This window comes from Rattus norvegicus, chromosome 1 (assembly GCF_021556685.1).
Source record: "Rattus norvegicus strain SHRSP/BbbUtx chromosome 1, alternate assembly SHRSP_T2T, whole genome shotgun sequence".
NCBI lineage: Eukaryota > Metazoa > Chordata > Mammalia > Rodentia > Muridae > Rattus > Rattus norvegicus.
In genome coordinates, this window is record NC_141534.1 from 79,818,269 (window position 1) to 79,843,172 (window position 24,904).

At 40.2% G+C, this 24,904-nt stretch overlaps 1 protein-coding gene across 1 annotated transcript; it reads right to left on the reverse strand.

Moving 5' to 3' along the window:
• Positions 1 to 1,032: 1,032 nt before the first annotated feature.
• On the reverse strand, positions 1,033 to 1,947 carry LOC120093107 (vomeronasal type-1 receptor 1-like). The gene has a single exon (XM_087610020.1). The coding sequence runs from the start codon at positions 1,945 to 1,947 to the stop codon at positions 1,033 to 1,035; it is 915 nt and encodes a 304-aa protein (XP_087466146.1).
• Positions 1,948 to 24,904: the final 22,957 nt, after the last annotated feature.

A 24,904-nucleotide genomic window follows, 5' to 3' on the forward strand; every position in this document is an offset into this window, starting at 1 on the left:
TCTCTTGCCTGCCTGTGGATCCTGTTCTTTTAACTGGGCTGTCTAGTTGAGCATCTTTAGGAAAACATCTGTCTAGCCCAACAGAGACTTAATATGCCAGGCTTGGGAGACACCAAGGAATGGCCTTCACCATCTTAGAGGAGAAGGGAAGGGAGGACAGTAGGTTGAACTATATAAGGGGTGACCCGGAGGTGTGGGGCAGTGTTGGGGATATAAACTGAGTAAATAAATTAATAATGGGAAAAGGGGGGAAAAGGAAACAAAGAACTTAGTTTTGTTTTTTAATGATGAAATACATAACTTCATGTGATAATTTCTAGATATGAAACTTCCTTGCAGAATATATAACTTGCAGAAAGATTTTCTTTGGCAAAGTCAATAAACCTGTATGCATACAAAGCAAGTTTTCATTGTACGGTATTTTTTCTAATTAGCAGACCAGCACTCATGACTAATGCATGTGGAAATAAGACACAAAATGAAGCATAATATATTATTTTTCTTCAGGTATTTTATTTTGCTTTAGGACAAGCACACATCTGTTTCAACTAAAATTTATGTCAGATAATTGATAATTAATTATGCATTATTAGCCACATATATTTAAGATAAAAAGTCTGAAAATTAGTCAAATAAATATTATTTTGTTTGGACATCCACGCTATTAAAAGGAAAAGATTATCAAGAACATGAAATTTGGATTGTGTTTGATCTTCTAACACGTCAAGAATAAAGCAATTACTTCCTAAAGTAATTTTAATTTTTATGATTTTTGGCTTCCTTTCTTATTTCTTATTTTCTTTCTGAAGGAGCAGAGAGCTGTGAGACAGGTTCACTGCATCCCATGCTCATGTGGATATACGGTTATAGGATGAGCTACCATATATTGCATGACAATCTACCCACCTCAACCTCCATAGTGCTCATATTATAATAGTGTGCCAAGAGTGATATTCAACATATTTGCAGAGAATAGAATATTGATGTCTGTTAGGAAAGTTCCAAGGAGTGTTGTCATTTTGACTATGATTTTCAGCAGTTGAATAATAGAGAACAAGGATCCTTAGAATCCCTTAAGATTAACAGTAATGGAGAAAAGGTGGGGAAACTTACAGCCAAAATTTCTCTGACACGCCTTAACCAGAGCCGAGAGTCCACAAAAGAAATGTGAAGGAAGGTACAAATACAGTCTAGAAGATAAAAGGTCACAAATGTGACCACCAGCATCAGGATGGTGTAGGCTGCTTTGGTCTCAGCATAACCTCTGTGGTCCTGATTGGAGGAGTGAATGTGCTGCAGTCTATGGTGGTGTCTGTTCAGGAGAATTACCATGGAGACACTGGTCCAGACAATGATGCTGATGAACACTGCATCATGGACAAACAACAAGATGCTCATGCCTACACTGAAACCAGTGGTGGAGCAAGCCCACTTGCTTTTAGAATTGGTATCATTATGCATTTTCTGTGGACCACTGATTTTCATTGGAATGTGAGCATTATTTAATACACTGAAAAACCAACAACTATAACAAGTATAACTCACAAATTTGGTGTCTCTTCTACTGAGTATCACCCTAGCCCAGGAACCAGGAGCAAGAGTGACAAACTGATAAGTGCTCAGGGAGCAGGTGGAGCACATGTTTGTGCTTCGAACCACAAGCCAAATGAAGTACCCAAGTTTACATTTTAGGTCAGTTGGAGGCTCCCTTGGCACAAAAAGTGTCATATTGTTTGGAAATGCAAAGAATAGAATCAAGGCATTGCCCACAGCTAAGTTGGCTAGAATAACTTGTATGGGCCTCTGTTGAGAGCCATTCAAGATAGGAGATAAATTATGGACAAATAGAAAAACGTTAACCACAGTCCCAACCCCAACCTGGCAAAGCAAGAGGATCTGAAGAGCTACTTCCTCTGTGGTTTTCACAGATTTATTCTGAGACAACATGGAGACAACTTCATTGGATAATGGAATAATGATCAGGTTGGACAGTGCTGTTTTCAAGAGTCTTCTCAATTCCTACCCTTTTCAATTGAAGTCTTTTTCCCCCAAGATGAGCAGCACTACTTTATCTCATTATGGCAGCGTTAACTGGAAACACTGTATATACATTGATCAAGGATATCTACTTAACACTTATTTTACTTTGCCTTTCCTTGTGATGGAATTGTGTGTGTGTGGTGCAACTCTCTCTCTTTCTCTTGGTCAACAACATGATACACGTTTTAACACAGTATAGGATCTGCATATTTGTAAATGAACATTTATAGACAGGAGTTCCTTTTTGCTTAATTAGAATTCAACATCTTTCCCCATGTTATAATAATGTGTTAAGAAGTACAAATTGCTTTTTGAAAATGTGGTTTTGACTCTAATGCCAGTTATTGATCTTTGTGAAACTTCTTTCCTTCATTTCCAGTCATCCATGCCAGCAAAAGAGTCATACACATAAGATAAAATATGTATATCTTTAAAATTATAATACAGGGCTGGAAAGATGGCTCAGCAGTTAAGAGCACTGGTTGCTGCTACAGAGTACCTTAGTACAATTTCCACAACTCACATAACAGCTCCAAAGTGTCTGTAACTCCAATTAGAAGGGATGTGGCATCTTCACCACCATACCTGCAGGCAAAACAAAAATGCACAAAAAAGTATTAAGTAAATAAAAATTTAGGGAATAAAATGCAAATTTAATAATTATCTTTTATAAAATAATGTGACTAAAGTATGTTTCCCTAAAATAATCCATCTAGTTTTGATGTATTTTACCTTCTTTGCCACAGTTATAGAATGCAAAATATTTCATAAAATGTCATTATTGTTCTCTTCACGTAGAAGAACCTTGATTTAGACAAATACCATATATGTGTGGAAAAAGTCTGTGGAACCCTAGCATATCATTGATCTATAAACTTCTGAAATGTATCTGTTTTTCTAAGGAATCAGGTGCTATACACATAATTGATTCATCTCCAATGTTATCATCCACAAATGAAACCATTAAAATCATTACTGTTTTTGCACACATAGATTTTTTTTAAACCCAGTTTTTGAAAGATCTTATTTTGCCTGAAACGTACTTGGTTTCTTTAGTTTTCCATAGGAACAATAAGCTATCATCCTGCAGTTCGAAATCTGTCCTCTCACAGATAATCATCAAATTTAAGGAATTTTTCAGATGAATCCTAAGCCGTGGAATAGATATTTCTTTAGAATAAGACTATAGCTGACATGATTAGGTAAATTATGGAGACAAAAATGAGGCCATACTAATGATAAATGTTGGTTCTAACATACACTATTGCTTGCAGAAGGAGGAAATAAGCTCTAAGCAAAAATCTACAATTGCAGTAATCTCGCCTACATTCATCAATGATGGTGATGCTCACAGGGATGGAGGCCTGCTCCTGAAGGTTACTGCAGAAACACAGTTCTAAATTCCCCTCTCTTTAATAACCTTTTCTGTGTAACTATTTCCTAAGAGATCCAAAGAAATCCTTACCAGCCCCATACTTTCCATGAAGTGGTGTACTGATCGTTGATTGACGTTGGATAACAGAGCTCATAAAGAGACAGTGTCTGGTCCTGACATTCCTCAGACAGCCCATTACTGTGTTATATGTGGTATTATTTATTGTGTAGGTGTGGGGATGTTGTAATACCTCTAATGAAAGAAAAAAATCATCTCCAGAGAAAATCATCAATTTCACTTTCTGGTAATTAACAATGAGGACCAAGATTTTGTTAGATCTTAATGACTAGCCATATTTCCTTTGAGAGATTCTAAGTTCTGAGTTGATGTTCTCATCAGGAATAGAAAAACACACTCCAGGGGATATCAAGAGATTTCCTGGGAGTGCATTACACTACACGTTTTACTTCTTTCAAAATCATGCTAATATCAAGTCCTTCCAGACAGACCATCAATATGTTATTGGGAGTCTCGTATATGCCCATGAACAGACAGGACTATATAGTCTGACAAATCAATATTTGAAGCCCATGATAAACCTGTGAGTCCTTGGATTGTTCCAATTCCATTTTTTTTTGAGGTTGGTCATGATTCATTGTCTGAGAAACTCATGGAGACTTATTACCAATATTATAGTCTGCCATTTTCTATGTAGTTTTTTTCTTTTATTGGATATTTTATTTAAATTTCAAATTTTATATCTTTCCCAATTTCCCCTCTTAAAACACCCTATCTCCCCATGCTTCTATGAGGGTGTTTCCCCACATATCCACCTACTCCTTCCCACCTCCCTGCCCTGACATTCCCCTACACTATGGCATCAAGCCTTGGCAGGACCAAGGACCTCTATTCCCATTGATGCCAGACAATGCCATACTCTACTACATATGTGGCTGGAGCCATGGGTCACTCCCTATGTACTCTTTGGTTTGTGGATTAGTCCGTGGGAGCTCTGGTAGGTCTGGTTGGTTGATATTGCTGCTCTTCGTGTGGGGTTACATATCTCTTCAGCTCGTTCAGTCCTTTCTCTAACTCCTCCATTGGGGACCCCATTCTCAGTTCAATAATTGGTTGTGAGCATCGACCTCTGTATTTGTCAGGCTCTGCCAGAACCTCTCAAGAGACAGTTATGTCAGGCTCCTATCAGCATGCACATCATGGCATCTGCAATATTGTCTGCATTTCTTGGCTCTATATGGAATGGATCCCCAGATGTAGCAGTCTCTGGAAGGCCTTTCCCTCAGTCTCTGTTCCAAACTTTATCCCCATATTTCCTCCTATGAGTATGTTAGTTCCCCCTTCTAAGGGAGACTGAAGCATCCACAGTTTGTTCTTCCTTCCTCTTCAGCTTCATGTGGTCTGTGTACTGTATATTGATTATTCCAAGCTTTTGGGCTAATATCCACTTACAGTGAGGACCTACTATATGGGTTCTTTTGTGATTAGGTTACCTCACTCAGGGTGATATTTTCTAGTTATTTGCCTAAGAATTTCATTAATTCATTTTTTAATAGCTGAGTAGTAGTCCATTGTGTAAATAGAACACAATTTCTGTATCCATTCCTCTTTTGAAGAACATTTGGGTTCTTTCCAGCTCCTGGCTATTATAAATAGTGCTGTGATGAACATAGTGGAGCATGTGTCCTTGTTAGACACCAGAACATCGTTTGGGTATATGCCCAGGAGTAGTATACCTGGGTCTTCAGGTAGCACTATGTCCAATTTTCTGAGGAACAACAAGACTGATTTCTACAGTAGTTTACCAGCTTGTAATACTGCCAACCATGGAGGAGTGTTCCTCTTTCTCTCCATCCTCTCCAGCATCAACTGTCACCTGAGATTTTGATCTTAGACATTCCGACTGGTGTGAGGTGGTATCTCATGGTTGTTTTAATATAAATTTCTGTGATGACTAACAATGTTGAACATTTCTTTGGGTGCTTCTTGGCCATTTGTTATTCCTCAGTTGAAAATTCTTTTTTTAGCTTTGTACCCCATTTTTAATAGAGTTATTTGATTCTAAATCTAAAATGTTGAGTTCTTTTACATATTGAATATTAGCCCTCCATCAGATGTAGGGTAAAGATGTTTCCCCAATCTGTTGATTGCAAATTACAGTGTTCTTTGCCTTATAGAAACTTTGAAGTTTTATGAAGTACCACTTGTCGATTCTAGATCTTAGAGCATAAGCCATTGGTGTTCTGTTCAGGTGTTTATATTTTCCCCTTTGCCAATGTGTTCAAAGCTCTTTTCCACTTTCTTTACTATTAGTTTCAGTGTATCTGATTTTATGGGGAGGTCTTGGATTCACTTGGACTTGAGCTTTGTACAAGGAGAGAAAAATGGTTTGATTTGCTTTCTTCTACACACTGACTGCCAGTAGGACCAGCACCATTTGTTGAAAATACTTTCTTTTTTTCCACTCAATGGTTTTATCTCCTTTGTCAACCAAGAAGTGACCATGGGTGTGTGAGTTCTTTTCCAGGCCTTGATTGAAAATACTTTCTTTTTTTCCACTCAATGGCTTTATCTCCTTTGTCAAACAAGAAGTGACCATGGGTGTGTGAGTTCTTTTCCAGGCCTTCAATTCTATTCCACTGATCTACCTGCCTGTCTCTGTACCAAATAAATACCACTTTTATCATTATCTCTGTGTAATACAGCTGGAGTTTAGGGATTGTGATTCCCTCAGATGTTCTTTTGTTGTTGAGAATAGTTTTTGCTATCCAGTTTTTTTAATATTTCAAATGAATGTGCAAATTGCTCTTTATAATGGTGTGAAAATTGAGATGGGATATTGATGGGGATTGCATAGAGTCTGTAGATTGCTTTTGGCAATATGGCCATTATGACTATAGTAATCCTGCCAATCCACGAGCATGTGAGATCTTTCCATCTTCTCAGTTCTTCCGTTTCTTTCTTCAGAGACTTTCCATTCTTGTCAAATAGATTTTCACTTACTTGGTTAGAGTCACAGAAAGGTATTTTATATAATTTGTGACCATTGTGAAGGGTCTCTTTTTCCTAATTTCTTTCTAAGCCTGATTATCCTTTCAGTAGAAGAAAGCTATTGATTTATTTGAGTTAATTTAATATACAGCCACCTGCTAAACTGAAGTTGTTTATCAGGTTCAGGAGTTCTCAGCTGGAATTTTGTGGATTACTTAAATATACCATCCTAAATCTGCAAATAATGACATTTTGACTTCTTCCTTTCCAATTTAGATATATCTGACACTTTGCAGTCTAATTGCTCTGGCTAGGACTTCCAGTACTATTAAGAATAGGTATAGGTGCCCCTGCGCCCGAGACACCGCCGGAACCTGAAGGGACTGGCCGGATACATACTTCTCTGCAACCAAATCCCGTGGGAAGGAGAGTTAAACCTTCAGAGAGGCAGACACACTTGGGAAGCCAGAAGAGACTAAACTCTGACCACATTTCTGACTCCAGAGGAAAACACCAAACACCATCTGGGACCCTGGTGCACGGGGGCTCCTGGAAAGGGTGACGCGGGACCTCCTGGTTGCTGCCCTCGCAGAGAGATCATAAGCAATACCGCACGAGCAAACTCGAGCCTCGGTACCACAGTAAGACCAACTTTTCTGCTCCAAGTAACCTGAGTGGTCAACTCAGGACACAGGACCACAGGAACAGCTGAAGACCTGTAGACAAGAAAAACTACACACCCGAAAGCAGAACACTCTGTTCCCATAACTGGCTAAAAGAAAACAGGAAAACAGGTTTACAGCACTCCAGATACACAGGCTTATAGGACAGTCTAGCCGTAGTCAGAAATAGCAGAACAAAGTAACACCAGAGATAATCTGATGGTGAGAGGCAAGCGCAGTGACCCAAGCAACAGAAACCAAGACTACATGGCATGATCAGAGCTCAATTCTCCCACCAAAGAAAACACTGAATATCCAAACACACCAGAAAAGCAAGATCTAGATTCAAAATCATATTTGATCATGATGCTGGAGGACTTCAAGAAAGACATGAAGAACTCCCTTAGAGAAAGGCAGGAAAACATAAATAAACAAGTAGAAGCACATAGAAAGTAATCACAAAAATCCCTGAAAGAATTCCAGGAAAACACAATCAAACAGTTGAAGGAATTAAAAATGGAAATAGAAGCAATCAAGAAAGAACACAGGGAAACCACCCTGGATATAGAAAACCAAAGGAAGAGACAATGAGCCATAGATACAAGCATCGCCAACAGAATACAAGAGATAGAAGAGAGAATCTCAGGAGCACAAGATTCCATAGAAATCATCGACACAACTGTCAAATATAATGTAAAGCAGAAAAAGCTACTGGTCCAAAACATACAGGAAACCCAGGATTCAATGAGAAGATCAAACCTAAGGATAATAGGTATAGAAGAGAGTGAAGACTCACAGCTCAAAGGACCAGTAAATATCTTCAACAAAATCATAGAAGAAAACTTCCCTAACCTAAAGAAAGAGATATCCATAAGCATACAAGAAGCTCACAGAACACCAAATAGATTGGACCAGAAAAGAAACTCTTCCTGTCACATAATAGTCAAAACACCAATTGCACAAAATAAGGAATATTAAAATCAGTAAGGGAAAAAGGTTAAGTAACATATAAAGGCAGACCTATCAGAATCACACCAGACTTTTCGCTAGAGACTATAAAAGCCAGAAGATCCTGGACAGATGTCATACAGACCCTAAGAGAACACAAATGCCAGCCCAGGTTACTGTATCCTGCAAAACTCTCAATTAACATAGATGGAGAAACCAAGATATTCCATGACAAAACCAAATTTACACAATATCTTTCTACAAATCCAGTGCTACAACAGATAACAAATAGTAAAGCCCAACATAAGGAGGCAAGCTACACCCTAGAAAAAGCAAGAAACTAAACGTCTTGGCAACAAAACAAGGAGAAGAAAAGCACACAAACATAGCCTCACATCCAAATAAGAATGTAACTGGAAGCAATAATCACTATTCCTTAATATCTCTCAACATCAATGGTCTCAACTCCCCAATAAAAAGACATAGATTAACAAACTGGATACACAATGAGGACCCTGCATTCTGCTGCCTACAGGAAACACACCTCAGAGACAAAGACAGACACTACCTCAGAGTGAAAGGCTGAAAAAAAATTTCCAAGCAAATGGTCGGAAGAAGCAAGCTGGAGTAGCCATTCTAATATCGAATAAAATCAATTTTCAATTAAAAGTCATCAAAAAAGATAAGGAAGGACATTTCATAGTCATCAAAGGAAAAATCCACCAAGATGAACTCTCAATCCTAAATATCTATGCCCCAAATACAAGGGCACCTACATACGTAAAAGAAACCTTACTAAAGCTCAAAACACACATTGCACCTCACACAATAATAGTGGGAGATTTCAACACTCCACTCTCATCAATGGACAGATCATGGAAACAGAAATTAAACAGAGATGTCGACAGACTAAGAGAAGTCATGAGCCAAATGGACTTAACGGATATTTATAGAACATTCTATCCTAAAGCAAAAGGATATACCTTCTTCTCAGCTCCTCATGGTACTTTCTCCAAAATTGACCATATAATTGGTCAAAAAACGGGCCTCAACAGGTACAGAAAGATAGAAATAATCCCATGCGTGCTATCGGACCACCACGGCCTAAAACTGGTCTTCAATAACAATAAGGGAAGAATGCCCACATATACGTGGAAATTGAACAATGCTCTACTCAATGATAACCTGGTCAAGGAAGAAATAAAGAAAGAAATTAAAAACTTTTTAGAATTTAATGAAAATGAAGGTACAACATACCCAAACTTATGGGACACAATGAAAGCTGTGCTAAGAGGAAAACTCATAGCGCTGAGTGCCTGCAGAAAGAAACAGGAAAGAGCATATGTCAGCAGCTTGACAGCACACCTCAAAGCTCTAGAACAAAAAGAAGCAAATACACCCAGGAGGAGTAGAAGGCAGGAAATAATCAAACTCAGAGCTGAAATCAACCAAGTAGAAACAAAAAGGACCATAGAAAGAATCAACAGAACCAAAAGTTGATTCTTTGAGAAAATCAACAAGATAGATAAACCCTTAGCCAGACTAACGAGAGGACACAGAGAGCGCGTCCAAATTAACAAAATCAGAAATGAAAAGGGAGACATAACTACAGATTCAGAGGAAATTCAAAAAATCATCAGATCTTACTATAAAAACCTATATTCAACAAAACTTGAAAATCTTCAGGAAATGGACAATTTCCTAGACAGATACCAAGTATCGAATTTAAATCAGTAACAGATAAACCAGTTAAACAACCCCATAACTCCTAAGGAAATAGAAGCAGTCATTAAAGGTCTCCCAACCAAAAAGAGCCCAGGTCCAGACGGGTTTAGTGCAGAATTCTATCAAACCTTCATAGAAGACCTCATACCAATATTATCCAAACTATTCCACAAAATTGAAACAGATGGAGCACTACCGAATTCCTTCTACGAAGCCACAATTACTCTTATACCTAAACCACAGAAAGACACAACAAAGAAAGAGAACTTCAGACCAATTTCCCTTATGAATATCGACGCAAAAATATTTAATAAAATTCTGGCAAACCGAATTCAAGAGCACATCAAAACAATCATCCACCATGATCAAGTAGGCTTCATCCCAGGCATGCAGGGATGGTTTAATATACGGAAAACCATCAACGTGATCCATTATATAAACAAACTGAAAGAACAGAACCACATGATCATTTCATTAGATGCTGAGAAAGCATTTGACAAAATTCAACACCCCTTCATGATAAAAGTCCTGGAAAGAATAGGAATTCAAGGCCCATACCTAAACATAGTAAAAGCCATATACAGCAAACCAGTCGCTAACATTAAACTAAATGGAGAGAAACTTGAATCAATCCCACTAAAATCAGGGACTAGACAAGGCTGCCCACTCTCTCCCTACTTATTCAATATAGTTCTTGAAGTTCTAGCCAGAGCAATCAGACAACAAAAGGAGATCAAGGGGATACAGATCGGAAAAGAAGAGGTCAAAATATCACTATTTGCAGATGACATGATAGTATATTTAAGTGATCCCAAAAGTTCCACCAGAGAACTACTAAAGCTGATAAACAACTTCAGCAAAGTGGCTGGGTATAAAATTAACTCAAATAAATCCGTAGCCTTCCTCTATACAAAAGAGAAAGAAGCCGAGAAAGAAATTAGGGAAACGACACCCTTCATAATAGACCCAAATAATATAAAGTACCTCGGTGTGACTTTAACCAAGCAAGTAAAAGATCTGTACAATAAGAACTTCAAGACACTGAGGAAAGAAATTGAAGAAGACCTCAGAAGATGGAAAGATCTCCCATGCTCATGGATTGGCAGGATTGATTTAGTAAAAATGGCCATTTTACCAAAAGCAATCTACAGATTCAATGCAATCCCCATCAAAATACCAATCCAATTCTTCAAAGAGTTAGACAGAACAATTTGCAAATTCATCTGGAATAACAAAAAACCCAGGATAGCTAAAGCTATCCTCAACAATAAAAGGACTTCAGGGGGAATCACTATCCCTGAACTCAAGCAGTATTACAGAGCAATAGTGATAAAAACTGCATGGTATTGGTACAGAGACAGACAGATAGACCAATGGAATAGAATTGAAGACCCAGAAATGAACCCACACACCTATGGTCACTTGATTTTTGACAAAGGAGCCAAAACCATCCAATGGAAAAAAGATAGCATTTTCAGCAAATGGTGCTGGTTCAACTGGAGGGCAACATGTAGAAGAATGCAGATCGATCCATGCTTATCACCCTGTACAAAGCTTAAGTTGAAGTGGATCAAGGACCTCCACATCAAACCAGACACACTCAAACTAATAGAAGAAAAACTAGGGAAGCATCTGGAACACATGGGCACTGGAAAAAATTTCCTGAACAAAACACCAATGGCTTATGCTCTAAGATCAAGAATTGACAAATGGGATCTCATAAAACTGCAAAGCTTCTGTAAGGCAAAGGACACTGTGGTTAGGACAAAACGGCAACCAACAGATTGGGAAAAGATCTTTACCAACCCTACAACAGATAGAGGCCTTATATCCAAAATATACAAAGAACTCAAGAAGTTAGACCGCAGGGAAACAAATAACCCTATTAAAAAATGGGGTTCAGAGCTAAACAAAGAATTCACAGCTGAGGAATGCCGAATGGCTGAGAAACACCTAAAGAAATGTTCAACATCTTTAGTCATAAGGGAAATGCAAATCAAAACAACCCTGAGATTTCATCTCACACCAGTGCGATTGGCTAAGATCAAAAACTCAGGTGACAGCAGATGCTGGCGAGGATGTGGAGAAAGAGGAACACTCCTCCATTGTTGGTGGGATTGCAGACTGGTAAAACCATTCTGGAAATCAGTCTGGAGGTTCCTCAGAAAATTGGACATTGAACTGCCTGAGGATCCAGCTATACCTCTCTTGGGCATATACCCAAAAGATGCCTCAACATATAAAAGAGACACGTGCTCCACTATGTTCATCGCAGCCTTATTTATAATAGCCAGAAGCTGGAAAGAACCCAGATGCCCTTCAACAGAGGAATGGATACAGAAAATGTGGTACATCTACACAATGGAATATTACTCAGCTATCAAAAACAACGAGTTTATGAAATTCGTAGGCAAATGGTTGGAACTGGAAAATATCATCCTGAGTGAGCTAACCCAATCACAGAAAGACATACATGGTATGCACTCATTGATAAGTGGCTATTAGCCCAAATGCTTGAATTACCCTAGATCCCTAGAACAAACGAAACTCAAGACGGATGATCAAAATGTGAATGCTTCACTCCTTCTTTAAATGAGGAAAAAGAATACCCTTGGCAGGGAAGGGAGAGGCAAAGATTAAAACAGAGACTGAAGGAACACCCATTCAGAGCCTGCCCCACAGGTGGCCCATACATATACAGCCACCCAATTAGACAAGATGGACGAAGCAAAGAAGTGCAGACCGACAGGAGCTGGATGTAGATCGCTCCTGAGAGACACAGTCAGAATACAGCAAATACAGAGGTGAATGCCAGCAGCAAACCACTGAACTGAGAATAGGTCCCCCGTTGAAGGAATCAGAGAAAGATCTGGAAGAGCTTGAAGGGGCTCGAGACCCCAAAAGTACAACAATGTCAAGCAACCAGAGCTTCCAGGGACTAAGCCACTACCTAAATACTATACATGGACTGACCCTGGACTCTGACCCCATAGATAGCAATGAATATCCTAGTAAGAGCACCAGTGGAAGGGGAAGCCCTGGGTCCTGCTAAGACTGAACCCCCAGTGAACTAGACTATGGGGGGAGAGCGGCAATGGGGGGAGGGTTGGGAGGGGAACACCCATAAGGAAGGGGAGGGGGGAGGGGGATGTTTGCCCGGAAACCGGGAAAGGGAATAACACTTGAAATGTATATAAGAAATACTCAAGTTAATTAAAAAAAAGAAATCCTCAAGTTAATAAAAAATGAAAAAAATAAAATAAAATAAAATAAATGAAAAAAAAGAAATGTAAAAGAATAAAATATCCAATAAAAAATTTAAAAAAGAAAAAATACATTATGTCACCAGAATTAAACTAAATTTTCATCCCTGACTTTGAGACAGGTATATTAGTCATATTATAAACCATTTGATTATATGTATGAGGGATATCATAATTTCTACTGAGGAGGTTTCGATATGAACTAATGGCTGTATTAGGAGGACAAGGTGAGATATTTATAGCTTTATCCCTCATGCTTATATCACTAGGCAGCAAAATATGATATATCTAATGTTAAGCACATTTCCAAATGTTTTTAAAAATTAATTTATTTTATGTACTGCAACAACCCAGAAAATCACATGTGCACACAGTGGTACAATGAAAATTCTGAGAAGAGAAAATTCCTAAGAAGTTGAATTTTTATATGTGTTTGTATGATGTGTCATAAAGTAAATTTTGGCAGTCAGAAAAAAAAGAGCCTACCGAATTCCAAACAGACTGTATCAGAAAAGAAATTCCTCCTTTTACATAATAGTCAAAACAAAAAATGCACAAAACAAAGAAAGACTATTAAAAGCAGTAATGGAAAAAGGTCAAGTAACAGTTAAAAGCAGACCTATCAGAATTACACACGACTTCTCAACAGAGACTATGAAAGCTCGAAGATCCTGTGTAGATGTCATACAGACACCAAGAGAACACAAATGGCAGTCCAGGCTATGATATCCAGACCTCTTGAGTTTCATGTGCTCTGTGCATCTAGGGCAATTCAAGCATTTGGGCTAATAGCCACTTATCAATGAGTGCATACCATGTTTGTTTTCCTGTGATTGGGTTACCTCACTCAGGATGATATTTTCCAGTTCCAACCATTTGCCTCTGAATTTCATAAATTCATTGTTTTTGATAGCTGAGTAATATTCCATTGTGTAGATGTACCACATTTTCTGTATCCATTCCCCTGTTGAAAGGCATCTGGGTTCTTTCCAGCTTCTGGCTATTATAAATACGGCTGCTATGAATATAGTGGAGCATGTGTCTTTGTTATATGTTGGGGCAACTTTTGGGTATATTCCCAAGAGAGGTATATCTGGGTCCTCATGTAGTTCAATGTCCAATTTTCTGAGGAACCTCCAGACTGATTTCCAGAATGGTTTTACCAGTCTGCAATCCCACCAACAATGGAGGAGTGTTCCTCTTTCTCCACATCCTCACCAGCATTTGCTGTCACCTGAGTTTTTGATCTTAGCCATTCTCACTGGTGTGAGGTGAAATATCAGGGTTATTTTGATTTGCATTTCCCTTATGACTAAAGATGTTGAACATTTTTTTTGCTGTAATAAACATGAGGTTTATTGATAGGAACCAGTGCACAGGGGTTGAGACTCATATCCCATACAGGGGCAGTGGCGTTCGACCCTGAGAGGCTGGGAGAAAGGGTATTTAAAGGGAGAAATCACAACCCAAGGGGACAGGGATGGCGTCATTGGAAAGTGTCGAGAATACCAGTGAAATATCACAAGGAGGAGCTTCCTGTTTCTCAAGATTGTTCTCTAAGGGCCTTATCTTAAGACCTTTTTTTTTTAGTTTCTGGGAGAGCAGGCTCAAGAAATGTGACCTTTTACTTACAGGTAGAGGGCAGGGTCTGGAATTTGAGGTATTTAGGGCTTTTTTAAACTTCTGACTTCTTAGCTACATTTTTTATTCTTTCATTCCCTGCTTCTTCTAGTGGCTAGTTCTAATCATAGAACTAAATTTTAGTATCTTTATAATATTGGCTTTCTTGTCCTCCTAAAGCTTGATACTGTTGCCGTAACATCAAAATCTGAACAGTACTCACTCTTTCTCTAATGAAGGCAACTATTTTCTTTAACACACATGGACCTATAATCAGAGGCAGAAGCAAAACTAAGAAGGGTCCCATAAAGGAAGATATCAGAGTAGTCATCCAAGGAGATCTGCTAAACCAGCTCTCACACCATCCCTGATGCGCTTCTCTGTCTCTCTGTCTTTTATCTAACCTTTCTCTAAGTTTATTCATGGAGTCTTTAATTACTCCTGAATGGTCTACATAGAAGCAACATTCTTGTTTCAGTGTAGCACACAGACTCCTTCTTTAAGGAATATCAGGTCTAATCTTCTCCTATTCTGAAGGACTACCTCTGAAAGGTAGGTTAGGTATTCTTGGAGGTCAGCTAAAAAGTTTTTTTCACTCTTTTTATATCTGAGTCAATGGCAGTTCTAAATTCTCCATAATCCTTCTGTTGCAGGGCAACATCAGATGTCCTCGTGAAAGATAAAAGTTTTAAAGTTGCCCCCCTAGACACAAAGTTTAGAGCAGAAAAAAAAAACAGGTTAGGCCCCAGAATTGTATGTTCCAAAAAGCCTCTCCTAGGGCTATAGAATGGATAATTATATTGGCCAGCTCAACAACTTTCTCCCAGAAACTAGCTGACCATAAATCTTAGAGAACAATCTTGAAAAGCAGGAAACAACTTCTCCTAGGAACTAGCGGACCATGAAGTTAAACAATCTGAGAAGTAGGAGACAGCTTCTCCTAGGAAACAATCTTGGGGGACAGAGTCCTTCCTTGTGATTTTTCACTGTTATTCTATGACGCCATCCCTGCCCCCTCGGGTTGTGGTTTCTCCCTTTAAATACCTCTTCTCCCAGCCTCTCGGGGTCGAACTCCACTGCCCCTGCATGGGATACGAGTCTCGACCCCAGTGCACTGGTTGCTATCGATAAACCTCATGTGATTACAGCAAGGACGGTCTTGTGTGAGTTCTTGGGGGGTTGTGTCATCCCGAGACTTGAGTGAGGGTCTCCCCACTCCGGGGGTCTTTCACTTGTAGCTGCCCTTGCGCCTAAGATAGCCCTAAGTAATTCTCAACTCTCTTTTGTGTCTTACTAAGTCTTTAGCATCATGATTCCAATCTGGACACTATCTGAACCTATGCACCAAGGTCATGACTGTCTTTTAGAACTTCTAAACTTATACAGGTTGTGATCCCTGAGGCACAGTCCCAAGAAGTGTTAGGAGTACTAACATATGCAATGTTACATCATTTGCAATAGAAATCAAGCCTATCCCCACACCTATCCTGAGGGAACCCAGGGCAAACATGAAATTCTTGTTTCTAAAGCACACTCCTCAAGTGAGCATTATAGCAACCTCCCAGTCACATCTCTGATGTATCCACTTATCTGATGTGCAAGTCTAGGGAGCTTTTTGAAGATCTGAGTGTCCCTCTAGGTCCCAGCTCTCAGCCCCAACAGCTAGTACACGACTGGTGAGGGTTGAGACTTGATGGCTGTCAGGGTGGTCAGCAGCACCAGGTATGGTCCTTTCCAGCAAAGCTCGAGTGTCTGAGCTCCATGTCATTGTATGTAGCTGAGTCTCTGACCTGGAACTGATGAGATGTCTCGGGGGTCCCCAGGGCATAGGCTGCCGTCAGCTGTGACTAGACTTCTTTCTGTATCACCTGTAGGTCTTTTGGCCTGGCATACAAATCATTATTACTATGACATGTTGGTTCAGTAACATCATCTACTACAGTCAGAGGAGCTGAGGCCCCATATAAGATCTCAAAGGGGGTTAGGCTGAATCTGGAAGGGATATTTCTTGCTCTGAAGAGAGCAAGAGGGAAGGAGTGCCACCCAGTCTGTGCTAGTCTCCCTGGTCAATTTGGTCAGGGTCTCTTTTAGAGTTTTATTTATTTACTCTACCTGTCCTGAACTTTGAGGTCTGTAAATACAACATAATTTCCAATCGACCTCTAAATACTTGGCCACACCCTGGATTACCTTGGCAACGAAAGTAGGGCCATTGTCTGACCAGATTACCTTGGGCACTCCAGACCTGGGGAAGATTTCTTCCAGTATCTTCTTGATGCCTACCGAGGCCGTCTCTTGCTTGGTGAGGAAAGCTTCTATCTATTCCTGGAAAGATACAAGCACTAGGAGATACTTGTGATCATATTTTCCTGGTTTTATCTCAGTGAAGTTCACTTTGACTTTTCACTAAACTCTCTAGGTCTCTTTGCCCTGTTTCCTTGCTAAGCATCCACTTACTGACATACCTTATATTTTTTTTACTGCCTTTCTGGCTAGAATCTGAAAGTCTATTACATACATCTTAACTATTTGGACAAGCTTCTTATCTAAGTGAGTCCATTTCTGTATTTGGCAAAGTGAGTCTTTTGTTTGTTCTCTGAGGAATATAGATTTCTCTCAAATGTGCCACTGTCTTTTTTCGTTTAAGCAATTTGGGCCTTTTCTTCTGTTGTACATTCTAAGTGAGGCCATCCCTTAGTCCAATCCCAGTTCCCAGTGGCTGTCTCTTGCAGGCCTGTAACCAGGATAGGCTCCTGCATAGCCATTTCCCAAGCCACTTTATCTGCTTTGTTACTGCCCCATGCCACTGAATCTCTTCCTTCCTGATGTCCTGGGCAATGAGTAATACTCACAGTTGCTGGCTTCATCAGGGCATCCAAGAGATGGCAAAGACATCTGCGGCGCTGATGTGCTGGGGGTTGGGGTTCAGCCATTCCAGATGACATTGTGTTGTCCACCACGACAGCACCCATTTATCTCTGACCTTCATGAAGAGAACTGTTCCTGTCTGTGGACAAGGTAGCCTCGACTTTCAGCAGGGGTCAATCAGCCAGTCGCAGAGGTCTTTCCTCCACCCATGGGCTTCTGCCAGTGCGTGATACTCATGCTGTGGTGGCTCCAGGTCAGGATTTGGCAGCAAGGTGACCAGATTGTCCCCAACAGGTGGAGAATCTAGTCCATGTCAGCTGACCAGTGGTCCCATCCTCTGGGACATTTCATATAAAGGCAAAACATCAGCCACTCTACCATAGTTTAAGTCCTGGATTGGGTGATAATTGTTAGTGCCCGGCTGGCAGGAGCGATGTGTTCCAGGCAGAGTGGCACTAAGCCACACATCTCCCAGCATCAGGTACTGGTGCACTGAGACAAGTCTTAAGCTCCACACACACAGTCTGCAGATATGCATACACATGGCCCCACCCAGCCATTTCAGCCCACACAAGCCATTTTGGAGAGCAAATTTCTCATGAGCAACAGATAGGGGCAGTCAGGGATGACCATGAACTAGTGGGTTACCCGGGCCATGCCAAGGTCCACTGTTCTTCGGGCAGTCCATAAGTATTGTTTGTTGCCAGTAGCCCCCTGTACCCAAGGTCTTTGGATACTGGCCCACTGGGGCATAGGAATAGGAGCACAGAGCGTTTGGTCCCTGTATCCACAAAACAACTGGGAGGGCTTCCCTTCTATCTCTGCACATAGCCAGCACTCTGGGATCGAGAGGCTCTCCAGTGGCCCCTCTTGTTCTTTCTGGGGCAGTCCCTGACCCAGTATCCTTTTTCTTTGCATTAGGCACACTGATCTTTAGCCAGGAATTCTCTTCTGTTGCCAGATACTGCCTTCCTAGGTTCCCTAACTACTGTGGCCAGTATATGTTCCTCTCTTGTCTTTTATCTCTTTATCTCTCTAGCTTCCTCTTCTTTTTGTCTCTTTTCTTCCCTAGCTTTCTGCTCGTTTTGTCTTCTTTCTCTCTTTCTTTTTTCAGTCTCTCTGTCTGCATCTTCTTCTACAGCTATTAGTTGCTGTCCACTTTTGTGCACAGACCCTGAACCACACATCAACCTTATTTTCTCTGCAACTTACAATAACTCTCTCAGCGACTTAACTTAACCCTTCAAGTTTCTGCAACTTTTTCTTCATATCTTTTCCTTACTTTAGCCAAATTGGTGGGGCGTTTTTTTCAGCCCCTCAGAGACCCACCATTGGAGTCTGACAGTAGACCTGGCGCTCCCTACCTTCAGACATATTGAAGTCAACAGGCAGAAGTGAGGGCCTTCCATCTGTGTCTGGAACATTTTTTTCTGGCCTCTAGTAGGATTCTGTATTTCCTGTAACAAGCATCTCAAGTGGGATGGCAAGAAAACAAGAGTCCAGAAAATAGAGGCCCGGCGAACAGGACAAATAGCATTCAGTCACACAGAAAGACAATCAAAAGATTAACAGACAAAAAATAGAAGTGCGCACAAAAACAAAAAACAAGCGGCCACCACGAGATCACCACAAAACTGAATTAATTTAGAAGGGAGCTTACAACGACAGATGAAGGAAAGCGGATTCCATATCACTCTTCCTTCTCAAACACAGAAAGATGAAGGGGAGCGGATTCCACTTCACTCCTCCTTCCCAAGGGGACACCAAAGACAGATGAAGGACAGCAGATCAAAAATAATGGTTAAGTCAAAGGTGCCTTCTGGAGGCCAGCCAATATCAAACGCTGGCCACTCCAAGGAGCAAAAAGTCTGCCATGGTACAAATTGTGTGCTCTAGCAGTCCAGTGGTCTAAAGTCAAACTCAGGAGTCCCATCATTAAAGTCACAAGTAACACAAAACAAAGACCTAAAATACACAGACAAAGACCACTCTAGAAATACAGACAGCTGGGAGGACGGGTCTCTTCTCCAGTCCAGGAGAATCACCGAATCCTCACCGACACCCAGACGGGAATCTCCGAGGCATCCCTGGGGTTCCCCCAGACTTCCTGGAACGTCTCCCTGGGCAGCACAATCAGCGAGCCCCTGGCATGTCTACCCCTCACACTCACATCTCTCCTGAGACACGAGCCTCCCTTCTCAGCCCGAGACAGGAGCGACTGCAAAACCAGAACTCCAGAACTTGCGAGTAAATACAGACCCAGAGTAGCAAATACAGACCCAGAGTTTAGCCGGCACAAAACACAAGGACACAGACAAAGACATATATGCTATCTCACCTCCAAGTGGGTCTTCGGAGACAAGGGTGGTCACTGATCCCACCCCCAGAGCAGGGAGACCCTCACTCAAGTCTCGGGATGATGCGACCCCCCAAGAACTCACATGAGACCGTCCTTGCTGTAATAAACATGAGCTTTATTGATAGGAACCAATGCACTGGGGTCCAGACTCATATCCCACTCAGGGGCAGTGGAGTTCTACCGAACATTTCTTTAGGTGTTTCTCAGCCATTCGGCATTCCTCAGCTCTGAATTCTTTGTTTAGCTACGAACTCCATTTTTTAATAGGGTTATTTACCTCCCTGTAGTCTAACTTCTTCAGTTCTTTGTATATTTTGGATATAAGCCCTCTATCTGTTGTAGGATTGGTAAAGGTATTTTCCCAATCTGTTGGTTGGCGATCTGCATTCTTCTACATGTTGACCTAAAGTTGAACCAGCATCATTTGCTGAAAATGCTCTTTTTTCCATTGGATGGTTTTGGCTCCTTTGTCGAAGATCAAGTGACCATAGGTGTGTGGTTTCATTTCTGGGTCTTTAATTCTATTCCATTGGTCTGTCTGTCTGTCTCTGTACGAATACCATGCAGTTTTTATCACTATTGCTCTGTAATACTGCTTGAGTTCAGGGATAGTGATTGCCCCTGAAGTCCTTTTATTGTTGAGGATAGTTTTAGCTATCCCTGGTTTTTTGTTATTCCAGATGAATTTGCAAATTGTTCTGTATAACTCTTTGAAGAATTAGATTGGTATTTTGACGGGGATTGCATTGAATCTGTAGATCGCTTTTGGTAAAATAGTCATTTTTACTATATTAATCCTGTCAATCCATGAGCATGGGAGAGCTTTCCATCTTCTGAGTTCTTCTTCAATTTCTTTCTACAAAGGCTTGAAGTTCTTATTGTACAGATCTTTTATTTGTTTTGTTAAACTCACACCAAGGTTTTTTATATTATTTGACTATTCTGAAGGGTGTCGTTTCCCTAATTTCTTTCTCGGCTTGTTTCTCTTTTGTGTAGAGGAAGGCTACTGATTTATTTGAGTTAATTTTATACCCAGCCACGTTGCTGAAGGTGTTTACCAGGTTTAGTAGTTCTCTGGTAGAACTTTTGGGACCACTTAAATATACTATTATATCATCTGCAAATAGTGATATTTTGACTTCTTCTTTTCCAATCTGTATCCCCTTGATCTGCTTTTGTTGTCTGATTGCTCCAGCTAGAACTTCAAGAACTATATTTAACAAGTAGAGAGAGAGTGGGCAGCCTTGTTTAGTCCCTGATTTTAGTGGGATTGCTTCAAGTTTTTCTCCATTTAGTTTAATGTTTGCAACTGGTTTGCTGTATATGGCTTTTACTATGTTTAGGTATGGGCCTTGAATTCCTATTCTTTCCAAGACTTTTATCATGAGGGGTGTTGAATTGTGACGAATGCTTTCTCAGCATCTAATGAAATGATCATGTGGTTTTGTTCTTTCAGTTTGTTTATATAATGGATTACGTTGATGGTTTTCCGTATATTAAACCATCCCTGCATGCCTGGGATGAAGCCTACTTGATCATGGTGGATGATTGTTTTGATGTGTTCTTGGATTCGGTTTGCCAGAATTTTATTGAGTATTTTTGCGTCGATATTCATAAGGGAAATTGGTCTGAAGTTCTCTTTCTTTATTGGGTCTTTGTGTGGTTTAGGTATAAGAGTAATTGTGGCTTCATAGAAGGAATTCGGTAGTGCTCCATCTGTTTCAATTTTGTGGAATAGTTTGGATAATATTGGTATGAGGTCTTCTATGAAAGTCTGATAGAATTCTGCACTAAACCCATCTGGACCTGGGCTCTTTTTGGTTGGGAGACCTTTAATGACTGCTTCTATTTCCTTAGGAGTTATGGGGTTGTTTAACTGGTTTATCTGTTCCTGATTTAACTTCGGTACCTGGTATCTGTCTAGGAAATTGTCCATTTCCTGCAGATTTTCAAGTTTTGTTGAATATAGGTTTTTATAGTAAGATCTGATGATTTTTTGAATTTCCTCTGAATCTGTAGTTATGTCTCCCTTTTCATTTCTGATTTTGTTAATCTGGACACACTCTCTGTGTCCTCTCGTTAGTCTGGCTAAGGGTTTATCTATCTTGTTGATTTTCTCAAAGAATCAACTTTTGGTTCTGTTGATTCATTGTATGGTCCTTTTTGTTTCTACTTGGTTGATTTCAGGTCTGACTTTGATTGTTTCCTGCCTTCTACTCCTCCTGGGTGTATTTGCTTCATTTTGTTCTAGTGCTTTTCGGTATGCTGTCAAACCGCTCATACATGTTCTCTCTGTTTCTTTCTGCAGGCACTCAGAGCTACGAGTTTTCCTCTGAGCACAACTTTCATTGTGTCCCATAAGTTTGAGTATGTTGTACCTTCATTTTCATTAAATTCTAAGAAATCTTTAATTTCTTTCTTTATTTCTTCTTTGACCAGGTTGTCATTGAGTATAGCATTGTTCAACTTCCATGTATATGTGGGCATTCTTGCCTTATTGTTATTGAAGACAAGCTTTAGCCCATGGTGGTCTGATAGTACACATGGGAATATTTCTTTTTCACTGTATCTATTGAGGCCTGTTTTATGACCAATTATATGGTCAGTTTTGGACAAAGTACCATGAGGTGGTGAGAAGAAGATATATCCTTTTGTTTTAGAATAGAATGTTCTATAAACATCCGTTAAGTCCATTTGGTTCATGACTTCTCTTAGTCTGTCTATGTCTCTGTTTAATTTCTGTTTCCATGATCTGTCCACTAATGAGAGTGGGGTGTTGAAATCTCCTACTATTATTGTGTTAGATGCAATGTGTGTTTTGAGCTTTAGTAAGATTTCTTTTATGTATGTAGGTACCCTTTTATTTGGAGCATAGATATTTAGGATTGAGAGTTCATCTTGGTGGATATTTCCTTTGATGAATATGAAGTGTCCTTGTTATCCTTTTTGATGACCTTTACTTGAAAATTGATTTTATTTGATATTAGAATGGCTACTCCAGCTTGCTTCTTCCGACCATTTGCTTGGAAAGTTGTTTTCCAGGCTTTCACTCTGAGGTAGTGTCTGTCTTTGTCTCTAAGGTGTGTTTCCTGTAGGCAGCACAATGCAGGGTCCTCATCGCGTATCCAGTTTGTTAATCTTTGTCTTTTTATTGGGGAGTTGAGTCCATTGATGTTGAGAGATATTAAGGAATAGTGATTATTGCTTCCTGCTATATTCATATTTAGATGTGAGGTTATGTTTGTGTGCTTTTCTTCTCTTTGTTTTGTTGCCACGACGATGAGTTTCTTGCTTTTTCTAGGATGTAGCTTGCCTTCTTATGTTGGGCTTTACCACTTATTATCCTTTGTAGCACTGGATTTGTAGAAAGATATTGTGTAAATTTGGTTTCGTCATGGAATATCTTGGTTTCTCCATCTATGTTAATTGAGAGTTTTGCAGGATACAGTAACCTGGGCTGGCATTTGTGTTCTCTTAGGGTCTGTATGACATCTGTCTCTAGAGACTTTTTTAAAGATAATGTGTGTCTTTATGTGAAGCAGTAGTGGTAACCACATTATTGGTATGAGTGACACTCAGGATTCCTGAACTTCATTTACACAAGTAAGGGACAATTATGTTAAAAGTACAGTAGATGTACATCTCTCCTGAGAGACCCAGAATACAGCAAATACATAGGCGAATGCCAGCAGCAAACCACTGAACTGAGAACGGGACCCCCGTTGTAGGAATCAGAGAAAGGACTGGAAGAGCTTGAAGGGGCTCGAGACCCCATATGAACAACAATGCCAAGCAACCAGAGCTTCCAGGGACTAAGCCACTACCCAAAGACTATACATGGACTGACCCTGAACTCCATCCTCATAGGTAGCAATGAATAGCCTAGTAAGAGAACCAGTGGAAGGGGAAGCCCTTGGCCCTGCCAAGACTGAACCCCCAGTGAACGTGATTGTTGTGGGCAGGGTGGTAATGGGGGAAAGATGAGGAGGGGAAGCCCATATAGAAGGATAGGGGAAGGGGTTAGGGGAATGTTGGCCCAGAAACTGGGAAGGGGAATAACAATCGAAATCTAAACAAGAAATACTCAAGTTAATAAAGATAAAAAAAATGCAGAGCTACAATCCAGAAGTGGAATCTTCAGGGAGATACCGAGAAGTGAGGGATGAAGATGATGCCCAGTCCTCAGACAAATGCTGAAGATGAGTGCTGGGAGATCCCGGGAGTTGACTGTTCAGCTTACATTGTCTCATCGAACTTTCTAACAAGTAAAAGACAGTGTCAGACCTTGTTGAGGGACAGCAGTTTTTTAAGTTACACAAAGGTAGCAAAATAAGAACCCAGTTTGTCTTCAGAAGACGATCTTCACATGCTTGAACAGTTTAATATTTGAACATTGTGTTTGGCCATATTGTGTTACAGTTTTGCAGTATATTGCACATTGGTCTGATATTTTAGTGTGAGTAGAACACACGTTTTCTTTAAGATATCAGCTTTTTCCTACTTTGTATTCTTATCAGATAGCATTGCTTACCCCCTTCTGGTGAAATACTTTGTTATCCCAGGCACCTAAAGTGAATTAGGAAGGCCTGGTTCCCTCACTCGAGAAATGAGGGAAGCAGTCTAAAGAATGGTACGCATGCTTGCATGGACATGTTCCTGAGATGCTGGATGTGAAATGCTGCACACAACACTCAGAAACCCCAACCAGTGTATCTGCTGCTCTGTCTTCTCTTGGGACGACTGCTATGTTCCTATGATGAGGTTAAGGAGCACTTGGAAGAAGTGCTGGGTGGGGAGGGTCTTCTGAACTGGTGTGGGGAGCTGCTTCTGGCTGCCCTAGGCTTGAACTCATTGCCATCTTGGATGATAGGTCCCTGTACAGGACACTCATGCTTGGTAAGGAAACCGGTGTTTTTCTAAGAGTTACAGTTGAATTGTCAGTATATTGCTTTTTTCCTTGTTAAACCCAAAGAGGTGTTTATAGGCTGCAGAAACCTCAGTCACGTATGTACATATTTGTGTTGTTTAAAATGAC

Coding starts and splice junctions, on each gene's coding strand:
- LOC120093107 (XM_087610020.1), bottom strand. CDS start 1,947: ATGTTGTCTCAGAATAAATCTGTGAAAACCACAGAGGAAGTAGCTCTT.